General features: G+C 49.1%; 4 protein-coding genes across 5 annotated transcripts; 1 reads left to right on the top strand and 3 right to left on the bottom strand.

The window, feature by feature from the left end:
• Nucleotides 1-164: 164 nt before the first annotated feature.
• AAFC00_004411 (uncharacterized protein) lies at nt 165-1,524 on the bottom strand (the record flags this gene model as incomplete). The annotated part of the gene is made up of 4 exons (XM_069344050.1): nt 165-288; nt 362-1,105; nt 1,210-1,276; nt 1,356-1,524. The coding sequence occupies 4 exons, from the start codon at nt 1,522-1,524 to the stop codon at nt 165-167; spliced, it is 1,104 nt and encodes a 367-aa protein (XP_069204317.1).
• A 4,566-nt stretch (nt 1,525-6,090) lies between these two features.
• Nucleotides 6,091-6,944, bottom strand: AAFC00_004410 (uncharacterized protein; the record flags this gene model as incomplete). The annotated part of the gene is made up of 2 exons (XM_069344049.1): nt 6,091-6,387; nt 6,438-6,944. The coding sequence occupies 2 exons, from the start codon at nt 6,942-6,944 to the stop codon at nt 6,091-6,093; spliced, it is 804 nt and encodes a 267-aa protein (XP_069204316.1).
• Nucleotides 6,945-11,812: 4,868 nt separating this feature from the next.
• AAFC00_004409 (uncharacterized protein) lies at nt 11,813-13,181 on the top strand (the record flags this gene model as incomplete). Of its 2 annotated transcripts, none has more annotated exons than XM_069344047.1 (2): nt 11,813-12,634; nt 12,693-13,181. In XM_069344047.1, the coding sequence occupies 2 exons, from the start codon at nt 11,813-11,815 to the stop codon at nt 13,179-13,181; spliced, it is 1,311 nt and encodes a 436-aa protein (XP_069204314.1). The 2 variants fall into 2 exon arrangements, with proteins under 2 accessions (XP_069204314.1, XP_069204315.1); XM_069344048.1 differs by having other exon boundaries at nt 11,822-12,634.
• A 10,039-nt stretch (nt 13,182-23,220) lies between these two features.
• Nucleotides 23,221-23,855, bottom strand: AAFC00_004408 (uncharacterized protein; the record flags this gene model as incomplete). Its single annotated transcript, XM_069344046.1, has 2 exons — nt 23,221-23,655; nt 23,709-23,855. The coding sequence occupies 2 exons, from the start codon at nt 23,853-23,855 to the stop codon at nt 23,221-23,223; spliced, it is 582 nt and encodes a 193-aa protein (XP_069204313.1).
• Nucleotides 23,856-24,488: the final 633 nt, after the last annotated feature.

Below are 24,488 nucleotides of genomic sequence, written 5' to 3'. Positions count from 1 at the left end.
AACGCTGCGAACCTTCGGAAAAACAGTAGACCTTCTGTGTACGATAGTGAGGCATGCAATGGAAAAACGAAGAGATAATCGCTGAGTGTACGTCCCATTTTCTTCTATCAGATGAGTGACAAGATACCTGACGCTGATCCTCTGAGACTCTCGTAGCAAACTTATCAGTCCCGGCGTACGTAAACTGCTATATCGCTGAACCGTTCTAGATCGGCGGGCAATTCGAAGTCGTCATAGTCTTCGACCAGTTTCCGAGTGCGAGGAGAGTCCTGGTCTGTGACCCATGGTCTTTGACGATGTCGAAGGTGATCAGCACATGTATGCCTCCAGTGAATCGGATCAAAACTGATAATGGACTTACACGACGTGTTGCCACTTGCCTTCATGAAATTGTCTCATGAATTCAGATCTCTCGTCTACCTTGCGGCTGACTCGGTCCCATATCATCGCTAGCGGCTTCGCAATGTCGGCAACTATCTGCTTGACGCAGATATTGGAGCAGACGGTGAATACAATCGTATCATCATCGACATGTGTGAAGCCAAGAGAGCCACGGCCACCTACGACTTCTATGCCGACACTGGCAAGTAAGTGCTTCGCTGCTGGGGAATACTCTGGATCTTGTGCAAAGATGGGCAAAGGGCCTGTGCCCAGTCGTTTGCCTAGAGTTTCTGCCACGGTCAGGGCCGCAGCGTGCTGTGTCATTGCACGGCAGACAGGTAGATCATCACATTCGGCCAGAGATTCCATGCACGTGTAATCCGGCGATACTCCAAAGTTTCCAAGGCCAAAGCACACAACTCTCTTTGTGGTCTTCGATATGGAAGCATCTTTACTGAAGATCGACGTCAATCCTGCACATGTAGCGCTCTGCTTCCAATTCCGCTGCACCTCAGTCCACGCTGCTTGTAGTGCAGGGCTGTATGTTGCAAGTGACGGTCCATCAGTACTTGCAAATGTCAGAGCACGGGTAGCTAGAGCTCTATCATCGACGATGTCGGGCTCTGTAGGAGGTGGCCAAGGCTCATCATCGTCATACTCAAACTCCTGCTCCTCGGCAGCATGAACCAACTCCTGGATTGTCTTCAATCGCGGGAATACGTATCTGCGTATCAGATCATTCAGCTCAGCGATCTGTTGTTTCGAGCAGGAAGAATAGGGCGTGTACGCGATGTAAAAACTCAGCAGGCTATACGTGAATATACCTACAAGTACTCGCAGAAATCGCATGATTCGCCGTCGAGTGGCACTTGCTTCTTTCTTAAAGCCCCGTTCACTGATGCAACAGCAATCGTCAGCCAATCTGAAGGGGTTTTTAATTCTGGAAAGAAAAACTCTCAAGGACTCTTGCATACTGCTGCGAATCAAGGTATAATGGGGCCTTGGTTCTCTGACGAGAACTGCTTCAATATCATAGAACATATATTTGGTCCACATCTTGGCTCCCGAGCTGTACAGGTCTTTGATGTACTGGGCCAGCTCGCGGCCTTCCTGGGAGATAACCCCCTGCTCTACGACTGTCATTTCTGTTTTGCATTCTTGTTCACTAGACATTCTTAGCAGAGTCGTGATCTGTGTGAATTTTATGTAGGAGTGTGTTCATCACGGTCGAAGGAGTGGAGACCCTCTTTCTCTGAAAGGTTGAGCCCCTTTCATGCAAGTACAGATGAGTTGCATCAGGCTGTCGCGACGCGTCCGCTTCCGCGTTTCTCGCGAGTTTGAAGCTTGCATGATACAAGTGCGAGTCTAATCTTATTGTTGCCTAATCACGCCAAGACCATATGCAAGGACTCCCAAGATACCAGGGGCATAGTGAACCAGCATTGGGTCCCGTGTATCGCTCTCCAGTAACAACCCTTTGTGGCCAACTCCCGGAAAATTCGCAATACCATACGAGACATATTGGTCTGTCAGCTATGCAATCCCTGTACCTCAGATGCCATCTTGCTTCCCATAAATTTGAAGCATCATAAGAGAAGTGGCACAGTGCTGTATTGAAAGTGCAAATATACCGCGTGCCACACGTCACAAACATTCAAAGGAACTTGTGTCAAAGTTGCTGCATTCCTTGCCATTTGGCATGTAAATCTCCCTCGAGCTACTGACATACATGGCCACGGGGAGTGCGGATCAGACTGACCTTAACTCAAGCTTTACACAGATAACTCAAGCTAATGCGAAAGTAGACATCGCGTCTCTTACTTATTCATAGGTTGTCTTGTGTGATAAGCTTTGTCATAAGGCGGACGTTCCTATTTGATCACGTTCTGACCAAAGTTCAATGCATGGGTCCTCAGCTGAACGACTACAGACCCGAACACGGGCTGTCCTTCGCCGTTGATTGCAATAATGGATGGTCGAGGTGGTGGCATAACGGGGATGCTCGGTACATCGTAGTGGGACTTTATCTCCTGATATGCCATTCTTCCATGCGCAATACCTGCTCGGGGTCTTGCTCTTCGAAAGGCTGGTCCCGGAAATGATAATCGTTTGTTATAATCTCGTAAATTGTGAAGGTGACGCCAGCTACGTCGCTGCGCTCCGGAAGGGTCATCGACTCACTCAGTAAGGCAGCCCAATCAAAGTCGAACAGGTGGAGCCTGGGCTCATTGCCATCGCTGTCATCGTCGTTCCCGAGAAGGTTACGGGGAGCAATATCTCGGTGCGCGATGCCCCTCGCCAAGTTCAAGTAGTCAACGACGGCGGTGAGCTGATCCGGCCATGCCAGACGAAAAGTGCGAGACTTATTGCTTTCGAGAGTACCACCAGAGGTGTACGGTGTTGTGAAGCCAATGGCTTGTGGATCCGCGTCATCGAGAACGACGGAGTCGAAAGGAATAACGTTTGGATGTTCGGGGATCGCTCTAAGGATATGGAGCTCGTTCCAGATCCTCTGTCGGCGTTGAAATATCATAGCATACTTGAAGACTACCTTTCTCCCCGAGCCGAACTCTTTGTTGTAGCTCACTAGATCAACGGCTGGTCCTAGTCGGTCAAGCTCAACAACTTCAGACATGCGGACGGCTGGACAGGCATGTAGAGAAGAGCAGTCGTGGTAGTTTGGATATCGGACGGAGAAGGTCGTATCGTCATCGACGTCGGCTGATGTCGAGCTCAACGACCCTTGTTCATCGACAGTGATTGTGTTGATTCCATCACTAAGGCAACTACTGAATCGTTGCAGTATCGCAATGTCTCGATCTCCTTCCATTCATAGAAGTTCAGTCGGGCCAATTACTGAAATCTGTCGTCGTTCATCCCAATTGACGACTTGCGCCCTCTTCTCGTCACCGTAGATTTCGCGTCCGTCTACCCAATACTGCTCTTCCGGATCAATCATTCCTGAAAGGGCATAACTACACAATCAGATATTTGCAGATGTAGGTCGAGTAATGTCTCCGTCAGTAATGTAGACAGCTGGAGCGAGTCACAATGTTTTCACCTTTTGAGATGTTCATTGAATTACCGCAAAGCTTATTTGCCTGCAGCTAAGCGCCCGCTAGAAATGTGAGTCTGTTGCTACACCCGGCAGGTATATTCGCAATTAGACTTCATATGAAATATGAGCGTAGATTTACTACAAGGGATGCTTGATAACAGGAAATACAAACATAAATTGGAAACTTGGACGTCTGAGGACAGGGTTCCCTTCGTCCTTGGTCTGCATCCTTCCGAGGGTAACCCTGGTCAGTAGCGCTGGGTCAGCTCAGCTCATTCTTATGCTACAAGGCTGAGCGCTCAATGATGAAGACCAGAGAATACTATAAATGAGTCATCAGAGCTACAATAATACATCGAGGTATGTAGTGCGATAGATACAACATGACGACCAGAGTGACAAGGAATTCGTATGACGTCGCGGGTGTTTCGGTATATGCGTTGTGCACGGACCTAAGTGGGTTGGGTGAAGTTGGAATGTAAACGAACTCGCAAGTAGCCATGAAATGCGGATAGAGAGACAATCATATACCTCTCAGGCATTCGAATTTCAAGCTAAGGAAGAGAGTCTCGGTCGCGTGAGACGCGTGTGGCTGAACTGTCCTCTGTAAAGTGCCCAACCACAGTGACGATGGAATCCTCCCAAATCATGGCGTGTCCAAGCACTACTCGATCGCGTCCATCCACATACAGCAGCAAAAAGCGATTGTCTGCCAGACAGCAGGAATCTAAAAAACAAAAGGAGCAAAGTGGCAAGACATACAGACATTGGAGACACAAGAAACCCCACGTCGATCTCGGAGGACAACGCCAACCCCGCTCTCAAAAGTACAACAGCCACAACAAAACAAGCAGGAGCAACCACAAGATTCCACCCCGCTCTCTTCTCAACGCAGTGCCCTCCGGCTGCTGAGAAACACACCCAAGGATCACGACTCGTCGCAGATGCTGCCTCCTCTAAGTAAAAAGAAGACCACACCGGCTGTCAAATTACTCTCAGAGCAACGCTCATTGCGATCGACTCCTACACGGTCCCCGATGAAAGTCACGAGAAGCAACCCACTCCAAATCGTACGCGTCAGTCTGAGGTACAACAAGGAGACAGTACGGGATTGGCAACCGCAACAACAACGAATACATCAGCATCGCTCCCAATCGAATTAGACTCGAAGCCAAAACCGAAATCCACGAAGAGAAACCGTGGTGGGCGGGCCAAGCTCAAGACCTACAAACGTTCCAAAAATGACACAGAACCCACGTGGCAATGCACGGGAATCATGGGTCACTTCTTCGATGAGGTGTTTTGTCCTTGCCTTTAGCCGGTGTATGATCTATCCGAATTGATTGCTTTTCTGCAGCCCGAGGTACCGATGTTTATCACCTCGTGGAGCACGACTAAGATCCCATCCATCGAGCCGGACTCATCCTTGTACGTAAAGCACGCTCTTGACCAACTAAACCGTTTTTCGATGCTGACATTATCTTTCGGTAGCCTTAGAGTCGCAGCAGAATCTACCCTTCTAGACTACTGCGTCCAACAAGATCGACGTACTGCCTCAGCTCTTGCCACCGCTCAAGATTTAGCACCCGGTAGCTCTTCATCAGTATCTCTGATTCCGGCTTGACCGATTTAGTGTTCAAACGACACTTTACAGATGTTCAATTTGACGAGAATGGAGAGGAATTTTGCAGAGGCTGGTGATGAGATACGTGTTAATGGCGACAACGACACAACGTAGATAGCTTCACTCGACTGTTTATCAAAACGCTATGCAAATCTATGGATGGGAGCAAGCATGAATAGACAATGTTGAGCGATGTCGGATGATACTCTTATTTGTCCAAAAGTGGGCTCATATAAGCTATTATCCATTGGACTAGATCAGCGACATCATTGTTCTACGGTCCTTGACAGATATGGACCAAAGAATCTATGTGAAAGTGATGTTCCTCGGCCAATTGATGGTCGAGTCAGTGAAGTTGCAGGAAGTCGTCGTCTATGACCAAAGAGCAGCTTACATAAGCAAGCACTTGAGCCTAACATGTCCCACTTGGCAGCGAGTCTATCTTAATTACAGGAAGTGCGAGTAGCTGCAGGAGGAGAGATCATCATATTTACTCCACTTTTCACTGCAGACCACAAGTAAGTCCCGACTCTTAATTGTGTAGGCTGCAAGGAACACCACTCTCTAACCGATAGTCCAGACCTTGGCACAGAGATCAATATTCAGATCCAGCTGATGAGACCTCGAGACCTACAGGACCTTGTGGTACACTCCCAGTAAGTGTCCACGGGTACTAGAACCGATAATCGCCAGTCGCGAGTAGTCGCGATAAAGTAGCAGTTTAAGGTTTCGAGCCCGTTCGAATTCTGTTGAGCAAGGTACATACGGACGGGAAAATGATAAAAGAGTTCTCCACCTCTCACGTTGCCTCCCCTTACCTTCTTGGCACTTGCGGAGTGATATAAGAGTTATGATAGTATCATGAATGAGTGACGTGATGGAAGAGAGCCCCAGGTCAATATACCAGAACAAACATCCAGTGATCTGGGCGACACGCGACACCCGAATGAGCCTCGGCCCAAGACGAGTCCCATGCATCCCGTCGACAGCAAAGCTCCTCATCTAAGACAAATCCAGTTCGCACTGCTCATCCCCGACCTGAATGTTGACTACTGAGATAGCTAAATCCAGCTTCCATCCATGACTGAATATTCTCTCTTGATCTGCGCTGGTGAAGCACAGCATAGAAGTAGTTAGTCGCATCTGCGAGATTGTGTCTTGTTGTCGAAGGACTTGACTGTCCTGGTGTGGTAGCAGATATGCCAGTCGTGGCTGAGCGAAGTGGCAACATTCGTCCATCCAGGCCAACACTATCGGCGCTTTGAACATAGTGAGGCGCTGTATCGCGCATGATGGTGTGCTTGTCGATGCACAGGTTATCCTGCTGCTTATGAGTCAGTGGCATCTGTATGTTTGCACAGTTTGCGAACTCACAAGTTCGCGGGCGTCGTAAATGGCACTCGATATGCGTTCGTGATCTGAAACCTCATTACCCTGTTGCCATTTTGTCGTCGGTATTGGTTGCATGTACGCTGAATCTCCTTGTGAAGCCCAGGTGGGGCTTGGTGGGGTGAGGTAGAGTGATGGACACTCGGAAGAGGTCAGTGATGCCTCGGAAAAGCATTCCACAGAACTGCCGTTGTCGATATCGCTTTGGCAGGAAAGTCTATGGTTGCCCTTTGGTCTTTCATCGGCAAGCAAACACCCGCTGAACACGAGTGACTCGTCATCGAGTTGGTAAATCTGTTGCGCTGAAGTCGAAATCAATTTATGGTCCAATTCAGAGCCCCAGATATCACTTTCGCAACTTCGGTGATAGCCGAGGGAACCCTCGATCTGAGCCCCTCCAGAGAAGTGTCGCTCTGTAGGAAGTGTTGCCGCTCGATTAAAGTCATGATTGCAAGCTTCGACTTCACCAGACGGGGTTTTGTCTCGCACCATATGAACATGCGGCTTTGTTTGTGTTGATTGGTCGAGCGCAATTTTCGGGCATGCCATAATCGTAATATCTCAGTACGTCCGATGCAAGAGGAAGCCAGCACTACAAGAAAGAGAAATCTTGCTGTTTCATCTTATGAACCATTGACTTCGATGAACACTGCCCGACGAAAAAGCTCATGATGTGTGTGTATTGATCAGAAGACGCGGAAGGCGACAGTGGGACATCTTGCCTGCGTATTTGGAATGCGAATGATGGGAACATGCATGCAATGCGATTGCTGCGGCAAGCCTGACAAGAGGAAAAGGTGTCCTTCATGGCACGTTCTTCGCGGGATGATGGGGATCCTCTCATGTTCATGGTGAGGCAGTCACAACCCAGATTCTGTACATGAAGAGAATACAATGCTTATCTTTGGTCTCGTACCCTGAGAAAATCCCTGGACCCATTGAGTCGTGTGGCATGCCCGACGCAGGGTAAAGATAACGAGTTGGCGGACTCGCCGATATATTATATTGCATTTCGTAAGCGTGGGGGACCACCGAGTGACAAGTATGAACGGATCGTATAGGACTCGTATAGCTTGATCTGGAGAAGTTGTCATCTGTGCGGTATCGCTTTTTACTTACGTAGCCCCAATTAGATACGACCAAGCTCGCAGGTGGGGTCCGGCGCGAGAATGATTGAGCTGATTGGGCACCTCAAACCGACAGCCTGTCACTCCAGAGCAGATGATGCCGAGACAGTATCTACTACGACGTGTCCCAGATCGTTCCATCCGTGGAAGTGGCACATGATACCCGTAGCCTATGGAAACTGCCTCGATCCCGAGAGTCAAAGTACGCGGCGGTCCACTTTGATGGCACTGGGACGTCTTCCTTCTCAAGCAATTCGAGGTTCTGGAGAGCTTGATCTTAGTCAATTGTAGTATCCTAAAACTGGATGAGACGGCTGGAAAATCGGCTGAGCTATGTTGTAGTGGTACATGGAGTGTTGAACGTTACGTAAGTAACATGTCGCAGCTTTGACGTACATGTGTGCTTGCTTCGAACTTGGATCCTCGGATACGTTAAGCTGCAGCAACATGTGAACGTCGCGGCAAGCAGGATGTGGAAAGAGCCGCTTTCCCTAGCTCCGCATAGTGCATTGGAGACTTTGGGCAGTATTGCAGGTGGTGGGGAACCAGATGGAAGGTAGAAAAGCACAGGCGATCTTGTCTTACCGACAAGCCCAGTGCCTCGGATTGTGCGGCTGAAACAGTCGAGCATGAAACGCGTCCAAGCTGCTACGTATGCATACCATGGTTTCAAGCTGGGCGTGTCGTAGAATTACTAGCAGCTGTAACTGCTCAGGTGAACAGCCGGGAGCAGCTATGCGGTAAGCAGCACATGGCATAGAAATCAATACGGAGTGTACAGCGGATGCAGGCCACACTATCTCCCCAATCAAGAACGATGACTGGTCAGTCATGTTTAGTTACATACTGCTTGATCATCGGCCAGTAAGCATGTAAACGCGGTCGATCTTCTTAACAGCTTCCTTCCCACGCTTGGAATATGTCGGATTCGTTAGCCATGACGGAAAAGGTCTGCAAACCATTTTGAACCATACGTGGCCAGAGCAGACGCCTCTTCATAGCGCTGCAAACCGGGACTCACTATCCCAGACGTTCTACTGGTCTGGAAGGATGAAAACGAAATTGATGAAGGCACGGGCTGGCTACGAGAGCAGCATGGAAACAGCAAAGCCAAGCGAGAACGCCTGAATAAGTGTCTCCGATACTATGCCGGACCTCCTTTGTCTATAATGACGGCCTGGTGGACTCTAGAGATATCGCGCGACGTAGGGCTCGAAGCGTATCTCGAGGTTTTGCGATTGCCGATTCACATGTGATACTACGCCCACCAATATACTGCTCGTTCAATCCCGGGCATAGACATGCAGTTGGGGCGGCGCGGGTTTTCATGTCAGATAGAGATCGTCTCGACGCAGACTTACTTCGAGTTTGTAAAATGGTGCCATGAATACTCACATGCATTGAGGACTCATGCATTAAGTACTCCTGTATGTAGCGGCTCCGAACACTCCATTAATATTCAGCAGCGTGCTTCCTCTTGAGTATGTATACCCTTCCAGTGTGAGAAAATCGATCTCTTCCAGAAAGTAGACCATATTCCGTGGTCTTCCTTAAGGTACCTTAAGTAGGTGACTTGCCGACAGGTGGGGTAACAGGCGGAAATACAATACAATACAATACCTTAGCCAAGCTTGATCCCTGGCACAGGAGACGCGGGGGTAGACTCCGATTGCGCGGCATCGGCTATACCATCAAGATTTCTTCTGTGAATGACACCATGACAGCTAGGTATGTGGTCGTGTTGTCGCGGTAATGTCCATAACGACGCACTGTGCTGTATATTTGCATCAAACATGCATTATGAAGATTCTCATGTTGGATCATGTGACAAAAGATGTTCGCAGCTGGCTTGGCTGATATCAGATAGAGCTACAGTAAAACCTGTTTATAAGCATGCAACCTCGGAGCTCTGGAATATGCTTGTAGACCAGGTAATGCTTATATTAAGTGAGGATTGTACCACTGTCTGAAAAGCTCTGCAAGTCGATATGCTTGCCAAGCCGAGGTTATGCTTATACGGAATATGCCTATAGAGAGGTTTTACTGTATAACCGTGCGCCTTCTCGATATTTGAACAAACTGATCAGCTCTTTCCACATAAAGGTCATTCCCAACTCTCCTGTCCGTACAAATGACGGCTGCCTGCCGTGTGCTAGTGTAGGTAGCTCCTCGTTTGTAGCCTTTGTGGCTCCTTTTGCCATCTGTTCTCCTATAGACAACGTTCTATCAGGCTGATCTAGCAGAAGATAATACTTCATACAAATTGAACTTTGTATGCCTCTTGTTGCCACTCTCGACACAAGCTTCTATACTAGTACATTGATGTCATCAAACGACCTTGCCTATCTTACAAATGGTCGAGCCGTCTGCGCTCGCCATCATAGGATCAGATGTGCGAGTTGTTAAACAGATCCAACTTTCGAGCAAGAAATCTATGGATACTACGATGACGATGATGAACCTGTATACGCAGTCTGCTTGCCTCCAACGGTCTTAACTCCCTGGGCCGAAGAAATTGAGATGCCTCGTTAGTTCGACTCGCCGATGGACAATAGCACTACAACTAGGATCTTTGTCCCTCGTAGAAGTGGTCATGGCACTACCCGCTTCATAGCCCAGTACAATCCTCAGGAGTTCCTCGTTTACACTGATGGTTCTTGTCTCCAGGGAGGCCAGACTGCTGCCAGAGCGGGCTGCGGTATCGTCTATGGGCCGGGCTACAGGGCTGTCAGTTTTCGCCTGGAGAATCGCGGACCTGGTGGCAGCCTGTGTCAGCAGGCCAACAACCGTGCGGAATTGCGCGCGGTGATAGCTGCACTGGACTTTTTCGCTGGGATATGGAAGGCTTTACAAGCCTTGTCATTGCGACCAATTCCACCTATGTCGTTGACGGGGCCACCGACTATATCGAGCGATGGTCTCGTAATGGATGGCGTACTTCGAATAGACGGGCAGTCCAAAACATAGATCTCTGGGAGGAGTTTATACTTTCGCTCGAAACAGCAAGAAATAACGATCTTCAGATCAAGTTCTGGCTGATACCAAGAGAGCAAAATCAGGTCGCCGATCAGGTCGCCAGGCAAGGCGCTCGTGAAGGATCGTTTGAGAACTATGAACCAATTCGAGTCCGTTCGGGCTGAGACCAGGACAATATCATGGGTGTGAGCCCACACCAAAGAGATGTCGCATACTATATTCTGCCTGGGCAATAACTTAACTAAGCATCCACCACGAATATCATCATGCAGGATCCTCGTCGGGTTTTTCGTGCGCTCATTGCACGGCTTCGTCCGGCATACTTTGATACTGACTGCGTTATAATCCAACAAGATTGCTTTACAACGTGGTCTCCATTCATTCTGGCCGAATCTTATCATCAGCGAGATCCGCAAAACGGAAAAGCGGCAGTACGTGTTTTTGCAACGAAGAAGCAAAAGGATGACCACAAGTAGCATAGCATAGTACGCCGCATGAAAATATTTATTGCATCATCCTATATGATATTCGATTCAATTTCTGCGCCTAGGAAAGCAAAACGCACAGCAGCAGGGATTCCCACGTGGTCACCCACTGTAGTACTGATCTGCCGGTCAACTGCTCATGTCTGGCAGAGCGGACGGGATGCCCAATTCTCAGCTGCCTATGGCCGTAAGTGTAGTGCTGGGTAGAAATTGCGGTATATATAGCACGTTCCGCTACAACAAAGGATGATTTCGAGGGTCGCTCGAAGATCCGCAATTCTACACTCGTGTCTCATGTCTCAACGCGCAGCCTTACGCGATGCTAGGTGCGTAAGCTCACCAACATATGTATATTCACCTTTAGTGATTCAATAGCTGTTCACCAGGTCGTGACCTCTCGTGTGTATGGTGTCCAAGATGTGTGATCCGTGAAATCCCCTCGGGCATTCTCAGCACGTTCTGCTCTCGATGAATCGTCTTCAAGAAGCGATTCAGCGGACGCCCACCATAAAACCCAGCCAGCGCAAATACAGATGGGCAGAGATCGAGCGCATGCGACATGATAGCGCACATGCATCCTGGACGGAAACATCCACTATCTGCCTCCATGGACGTTCCACGGACTTTCCGTGGGGCGTTGTTATCTGATCCTCCGGAGGCACCAGCCCTGATCTATCTACATGCTTATGGCATTCACACAATTATGCTATATCTCCTCGTGGATCCCTGATTATATGTTTCTCAGAGCTCCTACTTTAATCTGATAGAGCACATGACAGTAATGGATAATCTACAGCTCATCGGGAAGAGCCTGGCTTTCTTCGTACCTTACGCTTGCAGACAGCTTCCACGGCGCATTGCTGCCATATATCACAGCTGGACTTACAAGTCTACTTCTTCTGCGCAGAATGTCGTTGTACTCGGAGGCTCCTTCGCTGGTATCACGTTAGCAAAACGATTGACAGAAACTCTTCCTACAGGCTACAAAGTTGTCCTTGTCGAAAAGAGATCGCATTTCAACTACTCATTCAACTTCCCTCGTTACTCCGTCCTTCAGGGTTATGAGCATACCGCCTTCATACCTTATGATGGTCTGAAGGAAAGTGCCCCGTCCGGCATCTATACTCATGTCCAGGACACTGTGGGTAGCATCAGCAATACAGAAGTTCTCCTTGCTTCGGGAAAGAGCATTCCCTACCGATTTCTCGCTATCGCTACGGGCGCATCTCAGCCACTCCCAGTCCAGGTCTCGGCTAACGAACGTGATGCTGCATGCTTGGAACTCCGCTATGTTCAACAAAGCATCAAAGACTCCCAAAAAATTGCTATCATTGGTGCCGGTGCCGTTGGCATTGAGTTGGCCACTGACATCAAGGACTTTTACCCGGATAAGAACGTCACGTTGATCCATCCCTATGGCCAAGTCCTCAATCGGTTTGGCAAGCGGCTCCACGGCTATGTCCTGCCTGTACTCGAGAAGCTCAAAATCCGCTGTTTGTTCCATGAGCGACCTTCTCTACCTCAAGGTGATTCCTTCCTTAAGGACACGACGCTTACTTTTTCCGATGGCCACCAGGAGAAGTTTGACCTTGTAGTTCGTACTCCACCCATTTCTCCCTTGCCTGCTGTGACTTCAGACTGACCATTCATAGATTGGTTGCACGGGCCAACGGCCCAATTCTTCACTTCTGACATCTCTTCTACCAAATTCCATCTCTGAGGCTACTTCGAGAATCCTCGTTCAGCCAACATTGCAAGTCTCTGATACCAAGGACTCGAATCAACGCGTCTTTGCTTTCGGCGATGTAGCCGAGCACGGTGGACCCATGATGGCTCGCGCGGGCATGTTCCAGGCTGAAGTTGTTCTCGCCAATATCATGGCGATGATCCACGGCCGCGTTCCTCGCAAGGTGTATACACCGAGAAGGGATATCGAGGGTGCCATTAAGCTGACCCTAGGAAGAGCCCATAATGCCATCTATACCATGGACGACGACGGATCTGAACTGCTGGTCGTTAGCCATAAGGGACAATTAGATCATGATTGCAGTAGAGCGTGGAAGGAGTTAGGTGCTGATATCAAGCTTGCGAAACCTGTCGTAGATTCTGTCGTGAATGATGCACATTTCTGTAAGGTTTGATTGTATTAGTCTCACCGTTCTTTATCCTTTCTTTGGCTGCTCTTATACTAATGAGTACTCCGGCACTGGCCTTTCTCTCCTATACCAAATTGAATAGTCTAAATCGACCACCTGGGGTTCAGCAGCATGATCCAATAGCTAGCTCGCCGCGGCGGGCATGGCAGTCTTGAATCTCCGGAAGCTTGGGCCGATCATGATGCCGGCGGGGACCACACTCAATGCCGCGATGCACATGATCGTCCAGTGAGATTATCCACATGTCATGAAGGTAGATTCCGTCTTCGATCGAGTCGACGCTGTTTCTGTTTCTGTTTTGCTAGCTTTAATGTCCACCTGGAGACGCTTGAGGTCTAGCATGAGAAGGCATTTCTGATCAAATCACATACCAAGAAGATGGACTAGGAGACTAGCCAATCTAGCGTGATTGATATTGCCGGAAGTCATGTGGCATACTTATAAGTGACTTGCATATAGCTTGTTTTATGGGCCCCTTTGGGGTCCCCACTTATCCGTAGGCCCTTTCTGCGCAGGCCATATTTGGCCCACTCATTAGAGAGCAACATACAGGTGACGAACCCGTTCAGGGTGAAGCAGAGAGAACAGGAGAGGGCCTGAGGCGAGTTAGTGACAAGGACATTCGGGATCACCGAAGACGAAATAACTTCACAGCCTTGTATGGAAGTTGCGGGTGTGGCGGCTCCAGAGGCCCTTGATGTCGTGTATTCCTCCGTCTTAGGGTAGGTATACCCTCATTCCGAACCCGAGCAGAAAGATGCATACGGCCAGGTTGATAGAGTACCTTGATATTGGTCAGAGCCATATTCGGGAGCTTGGGCTTAGGCACTTACGTAACGAAACAAAAACTCCACCGTTGTTTGTTTAGCAGCACCAAGCCAGCGTCTTTTCGTTTGATCGAAGGCTTTAGCTAATGAAAGTAAAGCGTGTCTTGACTTGGTGACATTTTTCCTGGATACCAAGCACATATTTGTTGTCGTCGGATCGGGATCAGATCAAAATAGTCAACAATGGAATATCTTTGAGAATACGTTTTCTGAACTATTATACCGGTATGACTATGCAGATCCACTATCGCAGAGCTATGCACTACGAGCACGACAGTACCCATCGAGCTTCGGAATTCCACCGTGTATGCAAGTAACGAGGAATGAGGGGCTCCGTTAGGGAGCTATGAGATACAGATCGACGTGCATTTCTAGACCACAATGACCGTCGAAAGACATATTGCGAGAGTTGCCAGTATCCGAACAGTGACGGTGTTGCTCACTTTGCGATTCTTTGAAATCAATGATGCGATACAGATACAGTCACAATCTGTAAGGGCACTGGAACAGACCACGTGTAAATAGTCATCATGGAAAGAGAAACCGGTCACATAAGTGCAGCGATATACCTGGAACGTCACCAATCTAGAGTCGAGCCGCAGCTATCGATTTCATGCAACTATATATATATATATATATATATATATGGTTTTTCCATATATGTATCACTAACGCGAGTAGATGACGATGAGGGACAAATATGATGTATTGCAAGGACGTTGCGAGCAGAGCCGATTACCTACTGTAGATCCGAAGCTGGAGGCGACTTGCTTAGCAGTTCTTCGACGAGATTATCACCTCTGGGTAGCAGGCAATATGTTACCCATATATGAGCAGCTCGAAACTGTGATGCATCCAATCTGCGCACATGGGGCATTGTCGGTGCCATCGTATTGAGGCAAGCAACAGAACTGAAGCTCACAATGCAGCTGTGCTGGCAACTTGATTCCCTCCGTATTTGAGCACCGAACAACACTGCCCTGCAATGATGGGTTGATGGAGCGTGGTGCGTATCACGTGACAATATTCACATCGCTCGTTACCTTATCGAGCTCAATCGTCGTTTCACCCCTGAAGGTCCTTGAAATGGCGTTCATCGAACAATCTCGCATCACCGTATTGTCAAAGTTTGAAGAACTGTACCTGCGTTATATTGTCTCATGCTTTCATTCACATGACGCTACAGGTGTCAATACTTGCTATCAACACATGTGTGCGCTTAGATGATCGAGTCCTACGATAGAACGTTTACGTTGAACCTTTCATATGTTGTCAACTTGCCAAAGGAGGCCCGTTGAGTCGATTGTCGTTAGATTGGTACGAGTCAGGTCGCATGATCGTTCGCCCAGGCCGTCACATCGCACCGTGCCAGATCTCATAACGCGAATCGCCACGGCCGCGAAACCACGAAAGCTGCAGTCATGTCACGGACAAGTGTCGGACCAGAGTGGAGGTAGAATTACCACCACGGCGGATTTCTAATCCAACAGTTGTCGACTCGTCCTATCGAGTCATCACAAATATCGTTCATTCACAAGTGTGCGTTGACAGTTCAACGACGCAGTCGTATGACCCTGACCTTAGGTATGAATCGCAAGTCTTAAGTGGACGACCGTGTGAGTCCGCACCATGCTCAATTGTATTGCCATGCTGCATGTTCCATTGACTTCAGCCCCTGCAATACAACATGGACCCATACCAAGTGGACAGTCGGTAACGAACCACATTCTCCATAGTATCGGTTCGGAGCTGATCCCGAGATGTCGGGGAAAGAATTGACGCCGCCGTTTACGGAGATTATTGCCAGGTACAAACCTTAAGATAGGGAGATCGACGGTCCGCGCACTTCACCATTTTCGTCCAACTTGCAAAACAGGCACCATTTTCATCCATATGGCAAAGCCGACACTCAGCGCGTTGCTGATGGCTCTCGAAGGACGAATCCAGTTGTAGATCTTATTGATGCAGGGACCCTGCCCCAGTCGGGAACATCTATCCGACATTTGTGCACTTGTGTGTCACTGACGTGTCGCAAACCGTGTGAGGGACCACCGTTCGAGAGAGTCGGAAGAAGATTTACCAATTTGCTCGTAAAGCCTCCTCGTAAGGTCTCCTTATCAAGAATGCGAACCGTCCGAGGAACAGTGGGTGTGTTCGCCCGCTCCCGCATCACAAGTACTGCAAATGCTCGAACCAAGACCGATCCAGCTCCAACGAGGGGTAAGAAATTTCGGTGTTGGCTCCACTGATTCTCGTATATCCTGGGGCAGCGCCTCCGCAAATCCAACGGTAACGGCTTGTTGTCACAACTCAAATTTATGTAATCTTGAAGTTGGAGGCGATCTTCCCTCGGCATAAGGGTCCTATTCCGTATTCGAGTTTTCTGTCGTAAGTTATCCGTGGTTGTTCTACGGTCGTCAATGGTGGCGGATCGAAACAATGGATCATCTCACTGCTCCTCTCGAGAGACTCCAATGGGATTGCACTAAATCCATGGTTGTTGACACCACAGCGTCTGCCCCAGCCTATGCGACGTCCGGCTCCAGATGCCGTGCGGACCGGTCATGAGCTTCACCCATTAACAATACATCTCATGAGCATTTTCATGTCTCACGCTCAGACATGTCAGGATATTGATCACGGTTTCACAAATGCTGGGTCAGTGACGCCAGGTATCGACTCGTGTTCCCTCCGCCGCGTCAAATATTCCATGCGGCCAAGTTCTGTCGGCTCCCAACAGTATCGCCCAGGGGAACACCGCATGACCTGACACTTTGGGACTGCGATCGACCAACATGCGCAAAATTAACAAGACATTTTTCACATCCGCCAAGGCTACTACACTTAATGTCAAGCAACGATCAGGCGAACAATAGGAAAATGGAGAGATGAAGTTTGGTAAGAGAGGTTCCAATTATATTTCCAACACGGGGAAATTGAAAGAGAGCGCATGAAAGCGTGCTCTCCGGAAAGAAGGCTATGACTCCATCCACCATGGTTTATCAAAAGAATTCGAGAGCGAGAAGCTAGAACATCTCGATCCCACATCCGCACAGAATTACATCAGGTTTCTCGTATCAATACGTGGTCTCCTTGAATCGTCCTGGCAGCTGCAGTGGTAAAAGCGTCCGTCACAGTTGCAACGCTTAGAAGAGGGCGAAAGCACCAAGGGCGAGCATGACCATGGCGGGCTTGGCGGCATCGGCACTGCCCTGGTAGACGCTCATGGTAGGGCCGGCGGGGGTGGTGCCGTTGTTGTGGCCAGCAGTGGGGGTAGGGGTAGGCTTGGCGGTGGTGATGGCACCGGTGATGGTGCAAGGGCAATCAGTGATGGTGAGGGTGGTGGCGCTACTGACAGTGTAGGTCTTGGAGTTGACGGTCAAGACGGTGGGCTCAGGGCAGTAGGTAACGAGCGAAGTGACGACCTGAGTGGTCATGACGGCGGGGGCGGAGGTGTAGAGGTAAGTTCCGTTGACGGTGGCAGTGGGGACTGCGGCGTTGGTGGCAGTGCAGTCACCGCGAGCGATGGCGGCAGCGTTGCAGAAGAGGAACGAAGAGGAGCTGGCAGTCTCGGTGGGGACAATGGCAGCGGTAGCAGTGCAGTCACCACGGGCAATGGCGGCAGCATTGCAGATGAAAGCAGAGGTGGTGGCAGCATCAGTAGCCTCAGGGACAATGGCAGCAGTTGCAGTGCAGTCGCCACGGGCAATGGCAGCAGCGTTGCAGAGAATCTGTCTCTGCTCGAGAACAGGGCCAGCGATGGCAGAGCCGGCAAGGGCGGCAAGGGTAAGAGCGATGTACTGCATTTTGATGGTTGGTTGGTAACGACGGAAGTTTGTTGATTAAGATAGATGTGCAGAAGCAAGTTGGATGATCTGGCTGTGAACGAGTGATTGAAGCTTGGTCGGTTGTTGCTGATGAGATATTCCAAAAGACTGACAGAGGACCAAGCACATTTATATACACACTATCCGTCTGGTCATCTACGAGCGAAAGAGTGAAAAGCTAAAGTCTCCTGGCTGCTCGTATTCGACAGTTTGAGCCGCAAAGTGCTGAAATTGGATTCTCACAACGATGTCCAACGATGAAATTCACGTCTCGTATTAAAGATGGCTCCTCGGACTAGGAGAGTACTTTACCCTTTCCCGACCGCACAAGAGCAAGACATAGTTCTACCTTGAGGAATTGCAAACGGCTGTTCTTATCCCACTATGGCCGGTATATGACATCAAGCCTCTTGCTATTTTTGACCTGTAACATAGCGTTTGCTTGGCATTGGCCTCTTTTCACTCCACAGTGCTCGCAGTCCTACTTCCCTGTACAAGTATCCTCGGCAAGCATGTTCCACTGATGGACTTGGCAGCCCGTTCTAGCCTATCTCGCACCCAATCCATTGGTTTGTGTCGGGCTTGGTGGGTGCTTGTCTTGGTTTGGACGGGCGGAAAAGAGATCGACGCGGGCCTTGGCAAGCTAGATGGTCTTGGCTCAATGTCTTTTCTCCCATAGAGTTCCGGGAAAGCCAAGGACTCGACAGTAATCGAGGCACTTGTGCCTGGGACTAAGTCCTTTTGGGATGGAATTTTGCAGCGTGGCCAAGTCTGCCTGACCGGGAGGGCTGCCCTGTCCGTCCGACATGATCTTTGACAATGATGTTGTATTGACTTTCACTGATCGTCCTTAGGATACGACTTATGGCTGTACTGTAAAACGGATTCGAGTATTACGCGTGAATCGATTTGAGGTCATGCTGATCTCGTCGCCAGAAATCCAGCACGTTCGCAGCTCAATCAAGGTAATACAGCCGAGTCATCTATGCAAACCCATCTCTTGACAGTTGCATTGACGGGTCACCTTGTCTCATTATCATGCTAAATAAGTACCACTACTATTGGTCAAGATCTGCTACGGGGCTGTCCTCGGGTCTATCAGAGAAATTTGATACGTCTATGGCCTGCGAGTATATTGCCAGTACTTCACCGTATCGGGGGATCATCCTGGTGGACTCACTACTTGATCTGTACCGACGAAACTCATGGGAACCGACCCTGGTCGCGCGTCAATTTGCCGTCTCCACAAAGACGCACTGTGCACCTAATTCTCTGGGGGTTCCCACTGCGGCGGAATAAATTAAGGTATGCTTCCAAGAGCGTAAATTAAGACGATAAAGATCAAGGAGAGGTACAACACGATATTGTTGGCAGAGACCCGGGGTAGCATAAGTCCGGATATTGCACTGTTCTCCAGCTGTCGTAGCTGTTGTTACCAGTGCCCCTTCACGATGCGCAATACCCACCACACAACCTGGGCGTTCTCCCAGACTCTCCTCTCCTACGCCGAAGGTAGCTAAAGTATGGTAGACACCAACATGCGCTGCGGCGACTCGTATACTTTTACGAGTTGTGCTCCACCTTGATAGCAGACTCCATTGCCGATCGCTCCCGAAACTCCCAATCTCCCGACAACTGCGCCGTCGCCTTCACTGGTGAGAGTCTCGTATCTCCTGGCAGCGTATTCCAGCTTCTTTTCTGTGTGGAAAAAATGATTTTTGACTATTGGATCTACTGGAATCAAATTTCCGTTTAAGCCAGTATGACAAAATGTACCATGTATGGACTGACATTTATACCTTATGTACGTCACATGTCGTACGGCCTGTACCTTGCCTTTTTAATACGCGATCTGTGAAATTGCTGTAACCATACGATACCTTAGGATGATATGTACTTGTTCATGGGTCAAAGCATTGGGTTTCGATTGAGGTAGCATGCCAAGTCCACACAAGCAGGTACGGTATCTACCATACCTGCTACCTTGTGTTGGAGATGGGCTTCCCCTTTCCCGTAATGCGGCAAAACTTTAAAGGGCGTTATGGGGTATCCAGGAGCAGCACAACGATACACCCGCGGTATGACAGCGAGTGAACAGCACGGGCAAAAGGGATCAAGGGATGCTATGGTTTCGTGCATTGACACGTTCGGTTTAGCAGTCTTATTACAAGTAGGCTAGACGTCGCCCGATCCTATGCTTGCAAGCTTTAATTGTTCATCTTCATTCCCTGAATAGCACCCAACTTAAATAGGACTTGGATCCTTTTCTTGAAAGACGGGATAGCTTATGTTCTCGCGACTCATGTATGCTGACACTTCTAGGCAACATCTCACCTCAGAACCATCACCTGAGCAATCTCTCTTACGCTCTTGCCAATGAAGCGGTGCATTGTGTCCCGGTCAACATCGCCATGCGTCCTGGTGAGTAGTAGGCCCAAGTGTCCATCAGGGCCTTTCCGCAACAACGTAGAACATTATTGACTGAGATAATGACGATATACCTCGCATTCCAAGTTGACCCGAAACCACAGTCCAAGGTATTTCGGTCCGACGATGACTTTGTGCAATAGGTATACTTCGCTTTAACAGCCCAAACGCCTCCGCCCCCAGCAACAAGCTCCGACAAGGACGCGTAGATCCCAGTTTCGCAACACGGTATAATCGGATCATTACAACATAGGCTGGAGTCTATCACACATAACACTGTCTCTTTCACCAATGGCAGTAGTGAACTCTATGTCAGTAAGTCACGGACTAAAGGACTGCACAAGCCGAGTCCGCCGTGCTGCCGGTCGATGGTCGTACGGTTGGTGGTATTGAGCAGTATGATATGAGTCTGCTCAACCGCATCACCAAAGAATGGAGACTGAACACTATACGTCATGGTCAGGCTCACTTTGGAAGCCGACCCCTACTATTCCAGGTTACTCGTCCAAGTAGTAAGCATAGTGTATCTATGATCGTCGTAGCGTCGGTCGTCACCGATTCCACAGTTTGGAACGTTACAGTAATCGTACGACCTCGAGTCCTAAGTAGAAATTCTTTCGAGGAAGCTGCATCACCGACTGGAAGTACAACGTCGCGGTCTTGTTCACGGCTGCTACATCGACGAGTATTGCTTGCATCTCTTCATCAGTATGAGATCGGTGCAATATCGATCTGAAAAGCCCTGGACTCCTCCCGTTCCAGCGGGTGCCCGTCGCATGTGCTCGTAAGGACGGAGAAGCTCTTAGTGATCCTCATTACTAGACGCATCTTCTTCTGGCTCCTCAATCGACCAGTCAATGGGCATTTTTTCTGGAACCAGCGTAATAGTGCCCTTATCTCATCATCACCGGTTGCTGCGTAGACGCGGCCGTCAACACTGATGGAGAGCTTATCTACGCTTATCACTTCACTTATCAGGGAAAATAAGTTCTTCCAAGGTGCTGTTGCCGCCCTACTCCCATTCTGTACCTCGAATAGCAGAGTGGGGTCTCGCAGCGTCGAGTGCATCGCGGCTAGAAAAGGAACGATAGGCGGTATTCCAGATCCGATGTGTTCAAATTTCAACTCGCGAAGATGTTGAGGCCTAAAGTAGCGTAGGAAGTCGGTCAACATGAACAAGTTTTCCTGGAAGAAATGATGCTGAAGATCTAAAACGTGAAGTCTGGGCAGATGGTTCAGGAAAGAAATGAGCCCGAGAGATGGAGAGCGATCAACTGCAAACATGTCGGAGTCCATCATCGCAGTTCTTCGCTGTTGTGTCAGATCAACACGGATACTCAGACGTTTTAGTGCAAAGAATCTGCCAGCATCATCTTCGCAACTCCCCTGCCCGAACATTTGCATTTGGTCATCCTGCACTTGATCCACAAGCAGAGTTCTCAACGGTGTGCGGGACTCTGCAATCGCTGCGAGCACTGCATTTGCTAAGCATGTAATCCATTCACCGTGCAGCATAATCCGATGCAGGGGATGAAGCGGACGTTTTTAGTGGATCAACTCCGGTCTGTTGCTTCAGCCGCCGTGCCTCCTTAGAACGCAAATCTCTGCGGAGCCGCTCATGAATCATGATTTGATCGATGGAGAGCTCCTTGAGAGCCGTTGCGAGCTGTCTCTGGTGATGGCATGATCTTAAGAAGGTGACAGCATCGTTGGCCGCTTTTTGCCAGGCTAATTGTGTCGACTCAGTATGAGAGAGTTGGTCCGCTTCCACTATGCGAGCTCTCCTCCGTGGGTCAGAATTAGGGCGCCTTCCAGGATAAATGGAACCTCCAGGAAGGAAATAAATCGTTGCGTCATTCCCATGTCCGTAGATGGATGTCCAGAAAGCTAATCGTCGCACATGATGTTTGAGTCTAGTATTTGCGATCTCTGTTGAGAATGCTACCGCCTCGGTAGTCGGAAGGGTGTCGAGCTGATGGAAGCCTCGAAGCGCAAATGAAGCCAACATCGCATTATCCAGCCTTTTGCATACCTGACCTAATCGAGAGACATCAATGGTTGAGCAATCGCGATCAATAACTCGTTTGGCAGATCTAGCAAGGTGTGATAGAGGGCTCATTCCTCTGGGATGGACTTGGAAACTCGATGGATGACTGTGAGTAGCACATGTTGTCTCCAGCAGGCGGCGCCGCGGTGTGGCTAGAAGACTGAGAGATCAAATTAGGTCACTCCAGAGGTAACGAGTTGAAAGCATTACTGTAATACAATGAAAGACGTGTTTAGTCTGCACTATCTCGGAGCTCAGCATATCAATCGGGTCAGTTGGAAACTAAGATATGACTAGAAGCCAGCCGGTTCCAGAGGTCATCGCGTCATGGCTGACCATCTGCGTTTGCCTTGATGTTAAGGAACACACCTCCAAAGTGAAAACGAGTTGTGGTGGTATGTTCTCTAACATCAATGCTGCGTTTGGTCGTCTTGCACATTATTACTGACTGATGTTCTCAAGTTGTACCCTGAACCTCTCATAAGCAAACAGATCTAAAATAAGACTACCAGCTGTTCGCAAGCTAGACGCAAGTGTGACAGTTCCTCTGTCGGGAGGTATGAGGCGATTGCCATCAATGTGTCAACTGGTAGGTTAAGCCAGGATGCTCTACTTGAATTGCCCATGGCAGGATCTGCCTGTCTGAGGCGTGAGTGCGAGTAGCCCATGTTTCCCTCTATAAAGATCGACTCGATTGGGAATATTGAAGAAGGAAGTTGATGAAGTGAAAGAGAAATCGTTAGCGACTTCGGGTGAAGCGGATCATGTTACAACGTAAGACCGACCAACGGAGTCGTCTGCTTATGGAATGATCTAGCTTTGGCTAAAATAACCAAAATCCACACATTCCATCTCAACCAGAGGGAGCGTATCGCAATAACTCCCATCATATGACATCAGAAAATGTTCCATTCTAGGCCTGTGCCGCTCCAGTCAACATTTGCATCCCACTCCGTAAGATTAAAATCAGCAAGAAAACCGGATTGTGCGGTCTCAAGTCCTACTATAGGTAATGCTTCCCCTTGATCAGTCGCTCCAAAAGATGTCGAGGTGGCCGGAATATCAACCACCACTTGCGACTCAGTATTGGCCATTGAAGTTGAAGGAATCTCAGCCGCCTCGAGAGCTTCGTCCAAATTGCGGGATAGCTCGCCCGAGGCATGAACACAAAATACATGATTCGTCTCCTGTGGACCGCAGATAGTCTCGAGATGTGCGGTGAACACTGAAACATTGCGGATTAGTCTTGATCTGCTGATCCCCGACGGTAAAGCAGCGTGTTTAAGCGCTCTGATGAGGATACTGCCGCAGGGTAAGCCATACGCAAGAACCTAGACAAAGTCAATCGAATGCTCAAATAACATACTACCGAATCGTGTCTTACGATTGTAGAAAGGTCTCGAGGAAGAAATACGGGTTTGTCGCGAGAATTCACGAACTGTATGACGGTCTCGAGCATTACGTTCGAGACGTGCAATAGATCCGGCAGGCTGTGTGGATCTGTTCTTGAGAGTAACCGGTGAATTTGCATGTTGGTGTGGAGATAAGATAGATACACCTTCCCAAGCATAAGACATACACCCATGGGAACATCAGAGGTCCAGCACGATTGATCGTATCGGAAATGCCTGGGCAGTGACATCCATTTCGAAACGCATCGCTTTAGAGTATCTCTATGATGGGAGTATCAGAATATTGAAAGCTTCCGACCGGCTAGAACGTACTCTCACTGACCTAAGTTTGACAGAATGAGCACTTGAGTTCAGACTGTACTGTAAAACCTCCTCCCTGAACTCTCCAAACATGAACCTTACCCGAGCCCAAGTGGCACTGCCATAGCCGCGAAACGAGCTCCAGCCATCCTCGGTGAGATTGCGTAGTCTTTGGTCCTGGCACTTGGAACCAATCAAGATGACCTGATCGTCTGTGATGTCCAGTGGAAGCTTACAGTCTGTGTAGCATCTTGGTATCCGCGGCGGCCTGTCAAAGAAAGTGGCAAATACTTTGTCAGACTGGTATGCAGAGGCGAAAGTCTTTCGTCGGCACTCTATCAGAAATGGTGGTATTAGTCCGTTCGAAACGTGCTCCTCGCGGTGCATGCCTAATGCAAAGAGATCAGTCGTTAGATTACCCAGCCTACGCCAAACATCTAGACCTGCCGCGA

This window comes from Neodothiora populina, assembly GCF_041146345.1.
Source record: "Neodothiora populina strain CPC 39397 chromosome Unknown canker_contig_23, whole genome shotgun sequence".
NCBI lineage: Eukaryota > Fungi > Ascomycota > Dothideomycetes > Dothideales > Dothioraceae > Neodothiora > Neodothiora populina.
The sequence above is the reverse complement of the archived record's forward strand: the minus strand, read 5'-3'. Positions and strand labels throughout refer to the sequence as shown.